At 51.6% G+C, this 17,817-nt stretch overlaps 1 protein-coding gene across 2 annotated transcripts; it reads left to right on the forward strand.

Moving 5' to 3' along the window:
• Positions 1 to 6,266: 6,266 nt before the first annotated feature.
• PLA2G2F (phospholipase A2 group IIF) lies at positions 6,267 to 16,917 on the forward strand. 2 transcript variants are annotated; one of them, XM_036999545.2, is made up of 6 exons: positions 6,267 to 6,556; positions 7,223 to 7,275; positions 9,992 to 10,136; positions 10,929 to 11,038; positions 13,070 to 13,233; positions 14,674 to 16,917. In XM_036999545.2, exons 1-6 carry the CDS (start codon positions 6,441 to 6,443, stop codon positions 14,683 to 14,685), a joined length of 600 nt encoding a protein of 199 aa, XP_036855440.2. In that variant the 5' UTR covers positions 6,267 to 6,440; the 3' UTR covers positions 14,686 to 16,917. The 2 variants fall into 2 exon arrangements, with proteins under 2 accessions (XP_036855440.2, XP_017518222.3); XM_017662733.3 differs by having other exon boundaries at positions 6,268 to 6,556; positions 13,070 to 16,917.
• The last annotated feature ends 900 nt before the right edge of the window (positions 16,918 to 17,817 follow it).

The raw sequence follows: 17,817 nt of genomic DNA on the forward strand, positions 1-17,817 counted from the left end.
GGGCTACCTCATTAACTCCAGGGGAAGTAACAATGCATCGGCTGCACAAAGCTTAGATCTCACTCCTCAAAGCACAGTTTATATGGTGAGTATTATGTGCCCCATTTGCAGATGGGGCTAGTGGGGCTCCAAAGGCTCCAGCTGCTTGTCAAGCAGAGAGGACTAACCGGTCTCTGCGCTCCCAAGCCTGGTTTTTCCCAGTGGGCCAGAGCCATGGACCCTATGGACAGTGGGCATTGTGATGGGCTGAACTGTGTCCCCTGCCCTAACCCTGAGTACTTCAGAATGTAACTGTATTTGGAGATAGAATCTTCAAAGAGGTAATTCAGTTAAAATGAACTCATTAGGGTGGGCGCTAGTCAACATGACTGACAAGAAGAGACTGGGACCTAGATGGGTACAGAGGGAAGACAAGGTGGGGACACAGGGAGAAGAGGGGCCATCTGCACGCCACGGAGAGAGGCCTCAGAAGGACCCAGCCCTGCTCCCACTTGGATCTCTGACTTCCAGCCTCCAGGACTGAGAAAAAATTAATTCCTGTTATTTAAGCCACCCAATCTGTGGTACTTTGTTATGGCAGCCCAAGAAAATGAATACAGGTGGTTAAGAGAGCCCAGAGAAAATAATGGATGCACAGGCAGTCTTCCTGGAGGAGGCGTGCACCGTTCATTATTGCCCTCTTGCTTCTGCTTGCTCCCCTTTTGTCCCTCAGTAGACACACGCACCGTGCCTGCTGTACAAAGACCTGGTCGGAGGGACGGGCCTGGTCCTCAGGCTGCTGCCTATAGTATGGCCTTCCCTGACTTACAGGACTGAGATACGTAGCTTCCCAGTTTACACAGATGCCTCAGTTTCCACCTCCATAAAATGGGAATAATGTCCTTCAATGCCTCCTTCCTCCAAAGTCAACTGCCTGATGCTTAGGAATATTTGGCAAAGTACATAAGTATATATACTGTATAACATTTTTGTTATAAGAGTAGAAGCAGTATGTTTCTTATAAACATTTGTTTATCTTAAAGCTTTATTGAGGTACATGTTGCATTAAACAAAATATACCCATTTCGGTAAGTTTTGACAAATGTGGACACTCGTAGAACCATTTTCCAAGCAAACACAAAACATTTCCATCACCCAAAAAAGTTCCCTCAGGCCCCGCTGAGGTCACGTTGTTGGATATGACTTCTGTTCCCTCCTTCTTACTGGTGAGTGGTATTGTGTTGCATGAATGTACCAGTTTTTCATCCAGTTACCAAGCAATGGACATTTGGATTGTTTATAGTTTTAGGCTATTATGAATAAAGCTGCTATGAACAATTGAGTATAAGTCTTTATATGAACATGTGCTTTCTTTGCTCTTGGATAAATACTTAGGACTGGAATGACCAGGTCATACGGTGGGTGTATTTTTAACTTTGTTAAAAACAGCCATTTTCCAAGGTGGTATGCCATTCTACATTCCTGCCATAAGGATATGAAAATTCAGTCGCTTCACATCATCACCAAAATTTGGTATGGTCAATTTTTTTAAATCGGAGGCTCTCTAGTATGTGTGTAGTAGAGTCTCATGTGGCATTAATTTTCATTTCCCTAATGACTAATGAGCTGGAGCACCTTTTCTATATGTTAATTTGTCAATCAATATCTTCTTTGGTGAGGATTCTAATCAAATACTTGGCTTATTTTTAAAAATTGGGTTGTTTGTTTTCTAATTACTGAATTTTGAGAGTTCTTTATGTATTTTGGATACAAGTCATTTATCAGTTATGTGATTTGCAGATATTTTCTCCTGGTCTTGTCTTTCCATTATCTTAACAGAGTCTTAAAAAAAAGCAGAAGTTTAATTTTCATGAAATTCAATTTATTGGTTCTTTTTTTTCCTGATATATTGTGCTTCTGGTATTGTATTAAGAAACCTACCTAATCCAAGGTCTCAAAAATGTTCTTATGTTTTCTTGTAGGAATTTTGTAAGCTTAGGTTTTACATCTAGGACTGTGATCCATTTTTTAATATTTATTTTTTAAATTTTGGAAGTAGTCAGCATCATAGAAACAGAAAGTAGGACGGTGATTTCCAGGGACTGTGGGGAGGAGGAAATGGAGAGTTGTTGGTTAATGAGTACAGAGCTTCAGTTTTGCAAGATGAAGAAAGCCCTACATCTTATGGATGCATAATGATGATCGTTGTACAACCGTGTGAATGTACTTAATGCCACTAAACTGAACACTAAAAAATGGTGAAGATAGTAAATGTTACGTTATTATATTTTACCATATGAATTTTAGGATCAGCTTGTCAATTGCTACAAGAAAAATCTATTAGGATTTTGGTTGAAAGTGCATTGCCTCGACAGAACAAATTGGGAAGACTGACATCTTAATGCTCAATCTTCTGATTCATGAACATGGTATATCCCTTCATCTATTTCGTCTTCCCTGATTTCTCTGAGCCTTGCTTTATACTTTTCAGTGTGAGTATTGTCAGATTTATCTTTAAATATTTAATATTTTTTGATATTATAATATTTTTTCAGTCTCAATCTCTAGTTCTCATTGCCAAGCATATGGAAGTACAATTAATTTTCTCACATCTTCATCTTTAAACCCTATGATCTTCCTAAATTCAGTTATTACTCCCGGTAGCTTTACTTTTTTTTAAGATTCTATAGTATTTTTTACATGGGCTATCATATTTATGCCAACAGAGACAAACTTACTTCTTCTAATCTGAATGCCTTTTTATTTCTTTTCTTGCCTATTGCACTGGCTAAAACCACCAGTGTTGAATAGAAGTGGTGAGAGTGGGTATTGTTGCTTTGGTCCTAATCTTAGGAAGGTAGGCAAGCAATCAGCCTTTCACCATTAAGCATGACATTAGCTGCAAGTTTTTTCTAGATGCTCTTTTTCAAGCTAGGGAAGTTACCTTTTATCTGAATTTGCTGATGGTTTGTTTCTTTATAATCAGGAATGGATGTCAGATATTGTCAAATGTGCCTTTTATTTCTATTTATGAAAACAATCATATAGTTTTTCTTCTTTAGTCTCTTAATATGGTCCATTACATTGGTTGATTTTTAATGTAAAACCAACCTTTCATTCCTGGGATAAACCCCACATGGTCATGGTATGTTTTCCTTTTTATATATTATTAGACTCTGTTTGCTAACAGTTTGTTAAGAAATTTTGCACCTATGTTCTGAAGGGATATTAATTTGTAGTTCCTTTCCTTGTAATATCTTTGTTTTTTGTATCAGAAAAGTGATGGCTTGATAGAATGAGTTAGAAGTATTCCCTTCACTTACATTTTTCTGGAAGAATTTATGTATAATTTGTGTTATGGGTTGAATTGTGTGTCCCCCTCCCCCAAATTTATATGTTGATGAGAACCCCCAGTATCTGAGGATTTGAAGATAGGGTTTTAAAGAGGTGATTAAGCTAAAAGGAGGCCAGCAGGGTGGACCCAAATCCAGTCTGGCTGGTGTATTTGGAAGATGAAATTTGGGCACAAAAAAAGACAGAAGAGATGATTACACCTGGAGAAAAAGTCATGTGAGGACATGGCAAGAAGGTGGCCATCTGCAAGCCCAGGAGCGAGACCTCAGAACGAAGCCAACCCTGCCAAAACCTTGAACTTGGACTTCTAACTTCCATAACTGTGGGAAAATAAATATCTGTTAAGCACCCCAGTCTGTGGTACTTTGTAATGGCAGCTCTAACAGTCTAATACAGCTGGTATTATTTCTTCCTCAAACATAGTCAAATTCAGTAGTGAAGTGATCTGGACCTGGAGTTTACTTATGAAAAGGTTTTAAACTATATATTCTATTTCTTTAATAGATATGGGGCCATTTCCAGTTGAGTGAGTTTGTGTCTTTGCAGGAAATTAACTATTGCATCTAAGTTGTCAAATGAATGTATTACATTCATTCTAATACAAAAAAAAAATGTACAAATAAGAAAATAAAACCACCATCTACTGTCTAAAAATAACCACTACTGTTTTGCTGTATACCCTTCTAGATAATTCTTATACATTTGCACACCAACTCTTCCTTTTTTTTACAAAATTATTTTTACCCTTACTATCTAGGGTTTTTGCTTTTTGTATCATCAAATCTTTGAAAATATGCTTATGGATGGAAGGTTCATAATTTGCTTAACTAATCTCCTGACTTAAGTTGCTTCTGATTTGGGGATGCTTGTTGGAAAGAATGCCACAGTCAGTACCCTTTTTCATCTGCCTCTGGGAACAACCCAGGTTTGCATATTGGTTTACAGTCCCAGAAGTGGAATTACTGGGTTGGCCAGTTTATTGTTGACTTCTGGTGTTGAGCACCCTGGGCTAGCAGGTGAGAGGTGGTGTGGAAGAGGAAAGAGTCCTTCCTTCCCTCAGGGGATTACCCAATCTGAAGACCAGCCCAACCAAAGCAGCCACTGGAAATTTGGGGTGAGAAACTGGCAACAGCACAGCTCAGAGGCTCTCAGGGGTCCCCATCCCGGCCGTGGCCTCCTGGTCATAGATGTAAGTGGCTCCTGGTTATCTGCAGGTTGGAGGCTGTACTTTCAGTGCATGGACAGAACTGGGCCTTATTTCTTGGTTTTTCCTCCCTTCAACTGAGTGATAACATTAGGAGGCATTTACAAAACTCAAAGCAAAAACTGAAGCCAAGCTTTGTGCAGACAAGTGAAGGCAGAGACCAGCCTTGTCCTCCAGGCCACCTCTCTTCATTCTCGGGGAGCTCCCAGCCTGGTGAGGAAGATGCAGGCCTGTCCCATGGGGAACCCCTGGGCTTTTGGAGGATGTATAATCCTGTGTTCTCTGGGATTCCCCAGTCTGAGTGAAGGGTCAAGATCCATATACAAAGGAATGTATTGGCAGGCGTAAATGAGCACCTTCCATGCAGAGGCATGCGATGGAATGCAGTGGGGTTTTGCTAGGACAATTTTCTGGGAAGGAGAAAGGACTGGATCCATAGAGAGGAAGTTGGACAGGGGAAGGAGGTGGCCTGGGAGAAGGGGAAATGACATGTTGGTTTGGCCAGCCTCGTGGCTGGCTAGAGCCGGAAGAGGAAGTTGGAAAAGCTAGGGGTAGGAGCGGAAGCTCCAGGCTGCTCTCCTGTCTGTCTTTCCCACACACATGCCCTCCCCAGCAAGAGGCAGATGGCATTGACTCCCAGGTCACCAGGCTCTCAACTAGAGGCAACTGTGCCCCCCAGGGCACATCTGGTGATGTCTGGAGCATTTCTGTTGTCATACTTGGCAGGGTAGTGGGGGAGGAGCATGGAGAGGGGGCTCCTGCTGGGTCTAGCCGTGGAAGCAGGGACATGGTCAGCACCACAGGACACCCAGAGGGGCATCAGGCCACAGGACGGCGGTGCTGGGCAGAGAAGCCCTGCTCCAGATGAGACAGGCTTGCCCCTCCAGATGTGAGTTTGGGGCTTCCTGCCAGATGCATGGGCCTCTGTCCTAGTCTGGCCAGATGTGGGCATATGTCCTTGTAGATGTGGGTCATGTTCTTCTGCAGGGACTGGACTAAAGGCCTCCCAGATGTGGAGGACTGCCTTACAGACATGGGCATGTCCACACGAGGGCCTCCCAGGCGAAGACTCTCTCCTCAACGAAACTCTACTCAGGCTGTCTTGGGCTGTTTTAAACTAGGCCTCCACTTCTAGATTTCCATGTTCATCTCTTCTTTGTCCAATTTTAGCAAGACTCCTGCTTAGTCAGTTCAGCCAGGATCTACGCATCCTTGATGTCTGATCACTCTCAATACTTGGTGGGGGTTCCTCATGCCCATCATCCCCCAGGTAATGTCCAATCACACTGGCCGGCCTTCAGCAAGAACCCTGCTAGGTGAGCTTATCCAGGATCCTCATACCCTTGATATCTCCTCTTAGTAATTTTCTGTCCACTGATCCCCACCTGCTCCTTGGCTATAAATCCCCACTTTCCTTGTTGTACTTAGAGTTGAGCCTAATCTCTCTCCCCCACTGCAAGACCCCATTGTAGTCCCTACACCGAACCGATGACCCCCTCAAATAAATTTACCTCACGGTGCTTTAACAAGTGTCACTGAATAACTTTTTCTTTAGCTTCCTTTTCAGATGGGAATAGAGAGCCCTTTGGGCGAATTCCTTTCAGATGTGAGGAAAGGGCCAGCTCCTGGTCCAATGCATTAAACCCACACTCTTCGCTGGTCAGAACACCATGGGGGTGGGGCTGTGCCAGGCAGCTGTGGGCAGGGCGGTGGCGATGGAAGGAGGAGGTGGAGCCTTCTTTTTCTAGGGCATGTGTCACCTGCCTCCGGCCCAGGGGCATTGCCCCAGCACTATCCTGCCAGTGTGCTTGGTGGCCTGAAGCTGGGGCCTGCTCCCCAGAGCCTTCAGAGCGGATTGCAGACTCTACAAGCCCTATGTCGCTGGCCCCCCAGGATCCAGAACATGGCATGTGGGGTGCAGGTCAGCCCCAGAGGGTTCAGGAAGAAGGTGCTGGTTAGACACCCCTCTGGGTGGAGGGGCCCAAGTCTCAGGGCCTCTTCTCCTTCAAGAACCTCCAGGTATGTGCCTATTACCCAGGGAGGGCACCCTCCATGGAGAGGTGCAGGGAGGGGTAGGGAACTGGTTCCTAGAATCCATTTCTCCAGAAAGGAGCTCTGAGTCTCTAAGGGGCAACTGAGATAGGACATTGCATTTCAGCCTTAGGGGTCATCTAGTCAATCCTCATGAAGCACTTGAGGCCCAGAGAGGCTAAGGGGTCTATCTGAGGTCACACAGCATTTTGGAAGCTGAGTTGGGACTGGACCCCAGGGACCCAGGTCTCGTGGCTCCAAGTGCAAGACCCAGCCACCAGGTTGCATCATGTGACTTCGTGGAGTGTGTCTGGAAGGGGGATTGGTTCTGATCTGCGACAGTGACCCATCGCCATGAGACAGTGAGCTTCCTGTCTTGGAAGCGGATGCATGGAGGGGATTCCTGCTTGGGGTGGGCAGGAAGGGAGCTCCTGGTTTGAGAAGTATCCCCTGGCTCTGCGGTTCCTCCTGGAGCTACAGGGCAGGTGGGAAGTCCTCAGATGTTCCTGGAGGTGCTAATCACAGAGCTGGGGCAGCAGGAACGAGGGCATGAAGGGGGCATGGATGGCGCCTGTGATGAGGCCCCGGGGAAACATCGGGCCTGGGGCTGCAGGAAGGTGGAAGGGGCCGACTCAGGACTTTCTTTCTCTCCAGATCTCTCCTGGGAATGAAGAAGCTCTTCACCATCGCCATCCTGGCTGGGAGCAGTGAGTACGGGCTCTGGGCAGGCTCCTCCTCTTCCCCTCCCAGCCTTCTCCCGTGACCTTGGGCATCTGGGCTCTGCATCTACCGTCCAGCAGTAAGACGTTGGGCCTGGTGCCCCCTCCCCGGGCCTCTACTTCCCGGCTCAGCCCATCAGGCTTCCTTTTCTTTTGGGGGCTGTTTACTCCTCCAGCCACCTGTAAACACACTGGGGCAGTTGGCATTTACAGGCCTCAAGGGGCCAGCACCCAGAGCTGGGAAAGTATCATAAAGCAGTGGTATTTGTGGGGTGTCTGGGCACCCCAGCAAAACCTGGGTGTTTGTGTACATAGGAGTGTGTATTTGTGTACTTATGTACACAATGTGTGTGTGGATATGCGTGTGTATCTATGTCTGTGTAGGTGTAGCTGAGCACATGGTGATGTCTATGTCTAAAACACATGTCAATAAGGTGTGTGTGTGTGTGACCTACAGTATGTATGTTTCTAGAGTGTGTATATGAATGGAGGGGTGCACTGCCTGCATAAATTGTGTGTGTAGCAGTGGGGTTGGTGTGAGTGGACAAGAAGATGGTGGAGAAGCTCCGGGGGGCTTCTTGCCCAGGGGCAATGCTCCCAGGCATAGAGACCAGGGACAGTGAGGACCCTGACATGACGCTGACCCTGCCACACCCAGGTGTTCTGGTGGCAGGTGGGGGAAGGTGTGTTAAACCTCTCTCTGACTTTCTGTCCAGCCTGTTAAATGTTGCCTGAACACAGCCTGGTTTGAGAAGAAGAAAAAAATACCAGAAACAAAATAAGGAATGTATCCAGATGTGAGAAACTGCTGGTTGAATTCAGGCAAAGAGCTGTGTTTGGAAAACAACTACTTGAGTTCAGCCCAGCCACTGGATGGGCACAGGGCTGCCGGCTGACTGCGCGCAAACTTTGTTTCTCCTGCTTGGACTGTGAGTGTGGACGTGACCTCGGCCTGGTGGATTCCACCTGGGTGCAGCGTGTGTGAGTGTATTTGTACATCTAAGTGTGTGCAGGTGTGCAAGGGAAGTGAGGGTCTGTTTGTCAATGTGAGGTGTGTGTGAGTGTGCAATGTACAAGTTGTGTGTGAGTATATAAGTGGGTGTATATTGGTGAGTGTGGGCATGAATGTATGTTGTGTGTAGACTGTGAGTATGTGTACCTGTGTGTGAGTATATTGTGTGGGAGGCAGGTGAATGTGTATGTCAAGTGTGTTTCTAGGCCTGAGTGTACATCAGTGTGTGACCTGTAAGTTGTATGTGAGTTGTGTCTGTGTCTGAGTGTGAGGCTGGCAAGTATGAGCATGACTGTGTGTGACTGTATGGGGTTTGTGCGTGCACGTGTAAGTGGTGTGCAGGGGAGAGTTTGAGGCAGGTGAGTGTGAGTGTGTCCGTATGTGTGAAGTGCGTGTGGCACGTGTGTGTATGTCCAACCTGTGTGGGGCTCCCCCGCCTCGGGGAGTTACTCACCTTCTCTCGCAAAGTGGGAGCTGCTGGTCCAGGTACCTGGGGACAGAAGCTGCCCACCCTGACCCCTGGCCCTGGGTGACAAGGATGGGGTGCAGGGGTCAGGCTGGGAGATGAGGAGGCCCACACCTCCCTGAGGGCCATCCTTCCTCAAGGTGCTCTGCACACGGCGCCCTGCAGAGGAGCATCATTATCCCTCGATTTGGGAATTGAGGTCAGAGAGGTTACACAATCTGCCCTTGGCCCCACAGCGCTAATGGGGAAACCCGTTTGCAAACCCATTTCCGTGACTCCCAAGCTGCTTAGCACACATGTTTTACTCCAGCAGTGAGAACCCTGCAGAGCAGGAGGATGGGGTTGGGACAGGGAGCTGGTGCTGAGCTCCCTTCCCTGCCCCCCTCAGCCATCCCAGCCAAGTCTCCTCGTGCAGCTTGGGAGACAGGCTGGGCCCCCGGGGCGCTGCTGCTGCGGAGGGAGGGAGCGTCCGCTGCGGATCAGGCTGTCAGCTAGGCGCTGGCCTGCCGCATCTCCAGAGGCTGGGATTGCTGTTCCCATTTGACAGGAGGGAAAACAGAGTCCCAGAGAGCTTTAGTTATGGGCCAAGTCCTGTGTGACCCCAAAGTCTGTGGCTTCCCACTGAGGAACAGCATGTGTGCGTTCACTGAAGGACCAGCACCCCGAACTGTCTCTGATTAATCCTGAGGCGCCCCAAGCTCCGGACTAGGGTAGGGATGCCGAGTCCCCACTGGGCGCAGAGGAGGCAGGCCAAGCTGGAAGGGCCTGGAATCAAACCCGTGTTCAGAAGAGCAGATGGCATTGGTGAAACCCTTTATAGTTGGGTTCAAATCCTGTCTCCACGGCTTCTGACAACGGATTCTTGGGCAAGTTACTAAAGAGCTCTGGGTCTCCAGCTTCCTCATCCCTAAAATGGGGATAATAATAGTACCTAGTAGAGTTGCAGTGTGAGAACGTGAGTTAATGCACAGAAATGGCTTAGGACAGTGCCTGGCACAGCAAATAGTAACTATTGGTATTTTCTCAGGGCCAAAGGGCTTAAAGTAAGAGAGTGGGTGATGCGCCATACCGGGTGTGGTGCTGATTGCGTCCCCTTCCTGCTTTGCCCACCGTCCCCCTTTCCCTGTCCCTGGGGTGTTGGGAGGACAGTCACTCAGATGAGAGGGCCCCCCCGGGAGGGCCCCCCCATGTGCAGGGAGCTCACAGCACCCCCGGTTCTCTTGCAGTCCTGCCCGTAGCCCACAGCAACCTGCTCAACCTGAAGTTCATGGTGGAAGCCATCACGGGGAAAAATGCCATCCTGTCCTTTGTGGGCTATGGCTGCTACTGCGGGCTGGGCGGGCATGGCCTGCCCATGGATGAGGTGGACTGGTAGGTTCCGGAGGGCCTGGGCGGGGACAGCGAAGGTCAGACTGATCCCCATCTCTGAGAGGTGGGAGACGGCTTTTTCAGTGAGTTAGTGACCAGGAGCCGGACCCTGGACCTGCCTCCCTCCCAACTGTCCAGGACGCATTCTATGTTCCATCTCCAAGGTCTTGGGCTTGGAGGCATTTGAACTCATGTTCTCACCAGAAAGGAACCTTTGACCTACCCCAAAACACATGAGAGCAACAGTCACCCGGCTCATCCTGGAGAGAGGCAAGGGCTGAGCTCCCTGGGGCCCCGGAGGGGGGGGTTTTGCTTCTCCCACTGGACTGACGACAGAGCCATGGCTTCTCTTCTGCTTCCATTTCCTCCAGAGGATGTGGGGACAGCGACACCACATTTGCTTCCCCAACCCCCCCAGTCCCACTCAACCCTCCAGACCTTTGTCCCTCCCTGGCCATCATGCTCAGCCAGGTACGGCCTCTTTATATAGTCAGGCTCCTCTGACATGGATTCAACCCTAACCCTCCCTCCTACCCTGACCACATTGCCTGGCCCCTCCTGCAGCTGCAGCCAGTGGTCCAAGGAGGGAAGCTGGGAGCCCTGGGCATAGGACAAGAACCTGGGGCACTGGCCTGGCCCTGCCTGGCTGTGTGATCTTGGGCAAGTAACTACTCCTTTTTGGGCCTCAGCCTGAAGGTCTGACCTGTGAGGACCTGGAACAGAGGATGGGGTCCTTGCCAGCGGAGATGGGCCAAGGCAGGCTTTGTGGGACTGCTCTGCTCTACCTGCCCCCAGGTGCTGCCATGCCCATGACTGCTGCTACCAGAAGCTCTTTGACCAGGGCTGCCACCCCTTCGTGGACCACTATGATTACACCATCAACAATAATACTACAATTGTCTGCAGTGAGTCCCTCCCCTGCTATCCACCCCCAGGAGAAGGGCACTGACCCCCGAGCCTGGGATGGGGTCCTGAGCAGGGCTGCCGGATGAACTACAGGATGCCTGATTACATATGAATTTCATATAAACAAAAAAAAAATGTTTTCACATAAGTATATCCTAAATACTGCATGGAACATACTTAAACTAGAAATTAAATGTTAACATAAAATCAACTGGTATAAAATTCGAATTAGCATAAGTATGTCCCATGCAATATTTGGGAAACCCTTATACTAAAATATTTGTTGTTTGTCTGAAATTCAAATACACCAGGCCTCTTGGTTTCAGTGGTTGGTTTATTAACCTGACGCCCCTGGCTGCGACAGCGGCACACCTCCCTGGTGTGTTCTGATCCCCAGGCCTGAACTGCCTCCCTGGCTCTCTAGTCCCTGATGCTTAAGCTTTGGAGAGCTTAGGGAGCAATTACAACCCTGTGGGTGAGGCCCAGGAGCCTGCTTTTCACCAGATCCTCAGGTGACTGAGACTGTGATGTGCTGGCCTGGGAGTCGGGAGACCTGGGTTTAAACCTGGGCTCTGTCAGCACCTCTTTGCAGGACCCTTCCCTACCTGGCCTTTCTCCCCAGGGGTATGGGGTCGGGGTGCTGGATCAGAGAAGAGCCTTTGCCTTCCAGTTCTGTCACTGGGACCCCACCAGAAGGGGGCCCCATCCCAGGACCCTCAGGGTTTCCAAGATCCAAGCTATTGGGACTAGGCCCGGCAGGGTGCCCTCCTTAACCGTGGTCCCTCTGTGGCCGTTCCCCAACGGAGGGGTGTGGCAGCCAAGCTAATGGTCCAGGTGTCCCGCCTTGCCCTCAGTGCCCCCCTGGCCTAGCGCCTTGGGCAGCCCCAGGCCCCTTTGGTCTCCTTGTCCTAACCAGGCTCTACTGCTGCCCCTCACAAGAGCTCACAAGCAATCCCAGCTGTGCAAAGAAACTCCTTTTTTTGAAAAGGAAACAGCCTCCTGTTCTCTGGGAAAGAGCCTGGCAGAGAACCAGGCAAGCTGCAGCCCTTGGGAGCCCAGGGCCCTGTGGTCCCCGGATCCTGCCGCTCCTGGGGTGGAGGGGCTGGCTTGAGAGAGGAGGTGAATTAAAGCAGTTCATGGAGAGCAGTCTTGCTTGGACTGCCCCAAAGCGGTGGTCTTCACCCTGGGTTCTGGGGATTCCTGGCGGCCCCAGGGTCAGGTGATGGGAGGGGATCCCTCTGTGCTCCAGTTGGTTCGTATTTTATAGCTGAAGCTGCTTCTCTTTCAGTTGTTTGATATATTAGCTTTCTGCAAAGAGTTGCACTTAAGAGAAAGGATTCTGCTGAAGGAAAGTTAGACAAGATGACAACCCACTGGGCCGGTGGGTGGTTCTCAAAGGGTGTTCCCCGAATGGCAACATCAGCATGGGGGAGAAGGGGAGGAACTTGTTGGAAATGCAGATTCTCAGGCCCCACCCAGACTCACTGAATCTGAAGCTCAAGGGGTAGGTCCACACCCCTTGTTTTAATAAGCCCTCCAGTTGATTCTAATACACCCTTGGGGTTAAGATGGGGCAGATGATTTCTGAAGGCTAATAATAGTAACACCGCCCACAGCAGCAGTTACCAGGTTTAAGTATTGCTCCACGGGAGGCACTGAGCTAAGCACTTTGCAAACTTTTGTCACCCTCCTTCCTCACCGACAACTCCCTCCCCGGTGAGTGTCCTGCGATTCTGTGATTAAAGAGAGGAGGCCTGGGATAGTCGAAGGTAACTGGCCTGGGGGGCCGGTCCTGACACCCGAGTTTCTGCCCCAGCTCGGCCTTGGGTTTGCTGAGGGACTTACGTAAACCTTTCTAAGGGCCTTCAGTTTCCCCACTACACAATGACATGCTGGACCTCAGAGGTTCTCTAGAGTCACCTGGAGGACTGTGAACGACTGCTGGGCCTGCGGGGGTGCTACTGGCCCTGGGACCTCATTCTGGGGACCACCAGAGCCCCAGCGTCTGTGTGCTTCCCCCCACCCCCCAGGTGAGCTCAACAAGACAGAGTGTGACAAGCAGACTTGTGCATGTGACAAGAGCTTGGTCCTGTGCCTCCAGAGCCAGCTGTACAATGAGAAGCATCGCAACCACCTCAATGTCTACTGCCAGGGCCCCACCCCCAACTGCAGCATCTACGAGCCACCGGAGGAGGTGGCCTGCAGTGACATCTTCTCTGTGCCCCATGAGCCTCCTTAGAGCTCTCTGGGGTCTGGCAGAGAAGGGGGGTGGAGGTTCTGGCTCTGGGGACTGGACGGATGGGGCAGGTGGAGGCAGGCAGGACCAGGAGACGGGAGGCATGCCCCTGCCTCCTCCCTGGACCTCCCCAGGGAGACCAGCACCCAGTTCCTCCCACCCAGCACCAAGCATGGCTGTGTCCTGCTGCTGATCCTGGACTCAGCAGGGAACATGTGGCTTATGGGGGTCTCTCCTGATGTGGAAGGCAAGGCCTGAGAGGAAGGAGGCTTGGGGCCCCTGAACTGGCTGGTCTTGGCTTAACTCCTTCAGCCCTGGTCCTTGGGTCTGAGCCCCAGATCCTGAGCCACCAGCAGGCCCAGGCCTTAGTGGATCCTAGGACCGGGTTCCTAGGCAGATAGAATGCTGGTCACGGGGCCTTGGTTCTGGGGGCCCCTTGGCTGCCTCCATGGGGTGACTCAGGGTAATTCCTGCTTTGAGGGCCGTGTGGCTCTCTAGAGCCCATCAGACAGCAGGTGGTCCGTGAGCCCAGGCCTAGACCCCACAGGATGGCCATGATGCTTGGTGTCCCAACCCCCAAGCCTGGCCTCAGTTACCCAAAGCACCTGACAGCAGGTTTGTGGGCACTGACAGACTGTGAACATCTGTAGACATTGACTGACAGTCGTTCACACTAAGTGCACAGGGGCCAAGACGGGGGTGGGGGGTGCACACTCCACTCCAATATGCTCCCCACCCTCCCAGGCTCCCCTGCCGCCCCACTGACCCACTCACGTAAGAGGCACGTTCTGGCCTGCAACCCCACTGCTCTGAGGAGCAGCCGGGCCCAAGGCCCCAGGGCCCCTGACAATTTTGGGAGTGAGCAGGGCCCAGCCCTCCTGTACTCCCCCCACCCCCACAACCTTGCCTGCCTCTTCCCTGGTGCAGTAGCCAGGCCAGCAGGCGGAGGAAGCCCAGGCCCCTCTCTCCCTGGGCAGGGAGAGGCCTGGCTGCAGCCCAGTGCCAGAAGCCCTTCTGTGGGGAGGAGGCTGAGGGTCGTGACCCCTCAGTGAAGAGGGAAACAAAGGTGGGGGAGAGCAGGCCCAGACAGGAGGCTGTGGGGAAGAATCAGGAGGCAGTGGGAGGAGCAGGATGGTACAGCGGGAAGGGAGAAGAGGGGCTGGGAGAGAGGCGAGACAGCGTGGGGGTCAGACAGCCAGATCACGAAGGTCTTGGCAGGAGAAGTGGGGTAGAGGAGCGCGGGGCAGCAGGGCCCCCGCAGGCCCGCCCTCCTACCTCCGCCCCAGCACTGCTCTTTCTCCAGGGGCACCTTCCCCCTTCCTGCCCTGCCTCACCTCCTGACCTTGGGCTCCGCGGCCTCCAGGAAGCCAGCGTGCCCCACCTTCTGTCTTTCCCCAGTGTCAACCCTGAGGACGCACTGACTCAGCGCTGTGACCTGACTGGACTCTGAGAACAGCCGCCAGGGTCGCCCTCCCAGCCAGCGCCCTCCCGGACCACTGTCACTGGGGGAGGGACACCCAAGAAGGGTGGAGGCAGGGAGAGGCACGGGGACAGAGAGACAATGTCTGTGAAAATGACGGCAGGGCTGGGCCTTGCCTAGCCACAGCTTCCAGAACACCGGCCGTTGGGACAGGATGAAGCTGCTGGCCGCTCGGCTGTCCCTGTGCAGGGGCTGACCGCTCGCCTTCCGCTGGCCTTGGGTGCTGGCTGTGTCCCCCGTGTGCCCTGACCTGCCTGCCCAGCACTGAGGTCTTCTGCCTGCTCAGGAGCCCGGCTGGCAAACCACCTCGCCCTCCTGGGCCAGCCGCACCATCTCTGAGCTGCAGCCTCACCAAGTCAGGGCTGGAGCTGGGGAGGTGCACCTGGAGTGCCCCGGAGATGGGAACCATCTCCCTGGGGGGGCTTCGGTTTCTTGCCCTGCCCTTCTACATGCATGCACCCTCCACTCCTGAGAGGTTAGCCCCGTGTGTGGGGGAGACTGCGTGAAGGAGGCTCGCCTGCCCCCCAGCTCAGCCCAGGCTCTCCTGGATGCCGCGGCTGCAGAGACGCTCCAAACTAACACAGGCCTCCTGCCTCCGTGCCCCACTGCCGGTCCTCCTTGGCCTGGCGCTCCCTGGCCAGGTATTGGGGGTGGGCACAGTGACTCCCTCCTGGGTCTCTAGCTCTGGGAAAGTGGGCGCCCTGACACCCAGCCTGGATGAAGCGGTCCTGCTCCAGCAGAGAAGCAAATGTTGGGCGGGTTGGAAGCGGTGCTGAGGTCACAGGCACAGTGGTCTTGCAGTCAGATAGTAACAGCTACAGGGCTGAGTGCCAAGCACCAATGTCCATAATGCTCTGCCTCCACCCCCTCCTTTTCCATTGAACAGCTGAGGCCCAGAGAGGGAAAGTAACTTGCCTAAAGCCACACAGGTTTTCAGTGACAGCTGGGACTTGACTCCTCAGCATCTGACCTTTCACTACTCTTCGTTGCACCTTCTTCATGAAGGCTTGGGCAGCTCGGGGCAGCTGACAGCAACTGATAGCCCAGCAGGACACTAGGCCTGGGTCCCAGCCTTGGGCCCTTCCCTGTTACAGGCATCAGTTTTCCATATGCAGAGTGACCAGAACAGCTGTTTCACATGCTCCCCAAAGCCATGTGTATTCCTGGGGACTTCTAGGGGTCATCTCTGGGGAAGGGCAGAGAGAGCAGATGGGGCCCTGCCCCCCACCAACTCAACCTTTGGTTGAGCAGCCCAAGTTTTCCTGTATTATATTTTGAGCATTCATATGAGCGACTCTAAGTAAACAGATTCTTCAGCCAAAATTTTATCAGGGTTTGAAAACCCCTGATAAGATCACACATTGGTTCATTCATTTGATGGACCTAAACAAATGTCTCCTATGGGCCAGGTGTGATGCTGGGCTTTGGAGCGGGCACCAATAGCCAGACCCCACCCCAACCTGCAGCCTGTGGACTGATAACCTTGACACATGGTGCCAAGTGCCGTCACAGGGAGCACCGAGGATGAGCCCCAAGCGTGCCCGTGGCAGTCCCCGAAAGAGCCCCCCAGGGACTGGTGGTGAAGCCAGGAGGGTGTATTTGAGGTCTCTGGAGGTGGAGAGGAGGGCTGGGGAGTCACACTTTTTGAGGAAGGGGCTCCTTGCTTCTACAGGACCCCTTCCAAGTTAATGAGGTCTTTGATGCTAACGCTCCAGGAGGCAGCGGTCCTTGCTTTGCACCATCCGGGAGCTGCCACTGGCCAAACTTTGGTGGGGCTCCCCTGAGACCTTTCCTCAACTGGGCTTTAGCCTTTGGGTTTCAACTTCATCTGAGTTTAGCAAGAATGCTGCCACGTCAGTTTAGTCTGGGGCAGGGGAGATAGAGAATCCCTACCTGTCCTCAACATCTGATCAAATTTCTCACCCTCCACCATCCCCAGGAGATGTCTGACCTCAGCAAGAATCCTGTTAGGTCAGTTTAGCAAGAATTATCTGAGCCTCTTAGCAATTTTCCAACCACCAACCCTGAACCCTGTTCCTTAGCCATAAACCCCCACTCAAGAAAAGTGGGGATTCCTGATGGTTGTGTTCAGAATTGAGCTCAGTTCTCCACTGGCCTCTGTTGCAATAGTTCTTGAATAAAATCTGTTTTTACCTCTTATACTACTGCCCAGCTCTGGCTTTCTAACAGTCGTGGTGCTGTGACTCAGATGGGGTCATTTTCATCACTGGACCCCTGGACATCTCAGCCAGGACCCCCGGTGTGCATCTTTGAAGCCTCTGTCTTCAGTCCTGACTGATCGGGGACCTACAGAGATGAGTCCAACTCCCCAGCCAGCTCTCCAGACAAATGTCAGTTGAAGCGCAGTAAGGACAGGTTTTGACTCTTAAGATTCCGAGTAGCCTCTGAGGCTGGATTAAAGTTCCAGGCTACTTTGTCTGAGAGACACCTGCGAGGCTGGCAGGCTTTCTTCCTGGCTCTTTATTTTGAGGGAGGATTTACTCCCTGACTCCCTAGGCTGGAAAATGTTTCCTGATTCTTTGGGAAGCCTCTCTGTTCTATCTGATCCTGCTTCTCCCACGGGAACTTCTCACTCAACTGAAATTCCCCTTTCTCAAGCCTCTGCTGAATTTGGGATTTCACTGGTTTCCTTGGGGAACTTGAGATGTCCCCAAACTGGCTCTCCTAAGTCCTGCCTCCCGGTCTCCCCCTCTCACGTCCTTCAGGCTTCCCTTCAGTTCCCCTGAATCCATTATATGACCCCCTGCAAACCTTTACTCCCTCCGTCCCTCTGTTCACCCCACCAGCCTTTTCTCTGCCCACTCCAGCCCTCAGTCACTTGAATGTTCAGCCTCCTGCCATCTGTCGAGGGTTCTCAAGGGACTCAAGGACTCCCAAAAGCAACTACCTGAAGCTAAAAAGGAAAAAAGCTCACTGGAAACAGGCTGATATTTTATCCACTCAGAGGGACTTAGGAGGCATACAGGTGCTGCCTGATGTCCTCAACCTAGCTCCCACAGCCTCCTTAAGATTTCATATTGGGGCAAAGAAAAACCTTAAAA

The sequence above is a fragment of the Manis javanica genome, chromosome 4 (genome assembly GCF_040802235.1).
Source record: "Manis javanica isolate MJ-LG chromosome 4, MJ_LKY, whole genome shotgun sequence".
NCBI lineage: Eukaryota > Metazoa > Chordata > Mammalia > Pholidota > Manidae > Manis > Manis javanica.

Excerpts from the sequence above, each read along its gene's own strand:
- PLA2G2F (XM_017662733.3), top strand. The coding sequence starts at position 6,441 with ATGGCATGTGGGGTGCAGGTCAGCCCCAGAGGGTTCAGGAAGAAGGTG. Across the intron at positions 6,557-7,222 it reads TCTCCTTCAAGAACCTCCAG|ATCTCTCCTGGGAATGAAGA; the intron begins GTATGTGCCTAT and ends CTTTCTCTCCAG. Across the intron at positions 7,276-9,991 it reads CGCCATCCTGGCTGGGAGCA|TCCTGCCCGTAGCCCACAGC; the intron begins GTGAGTACGGGC and ends GTTCTCTTGCAG.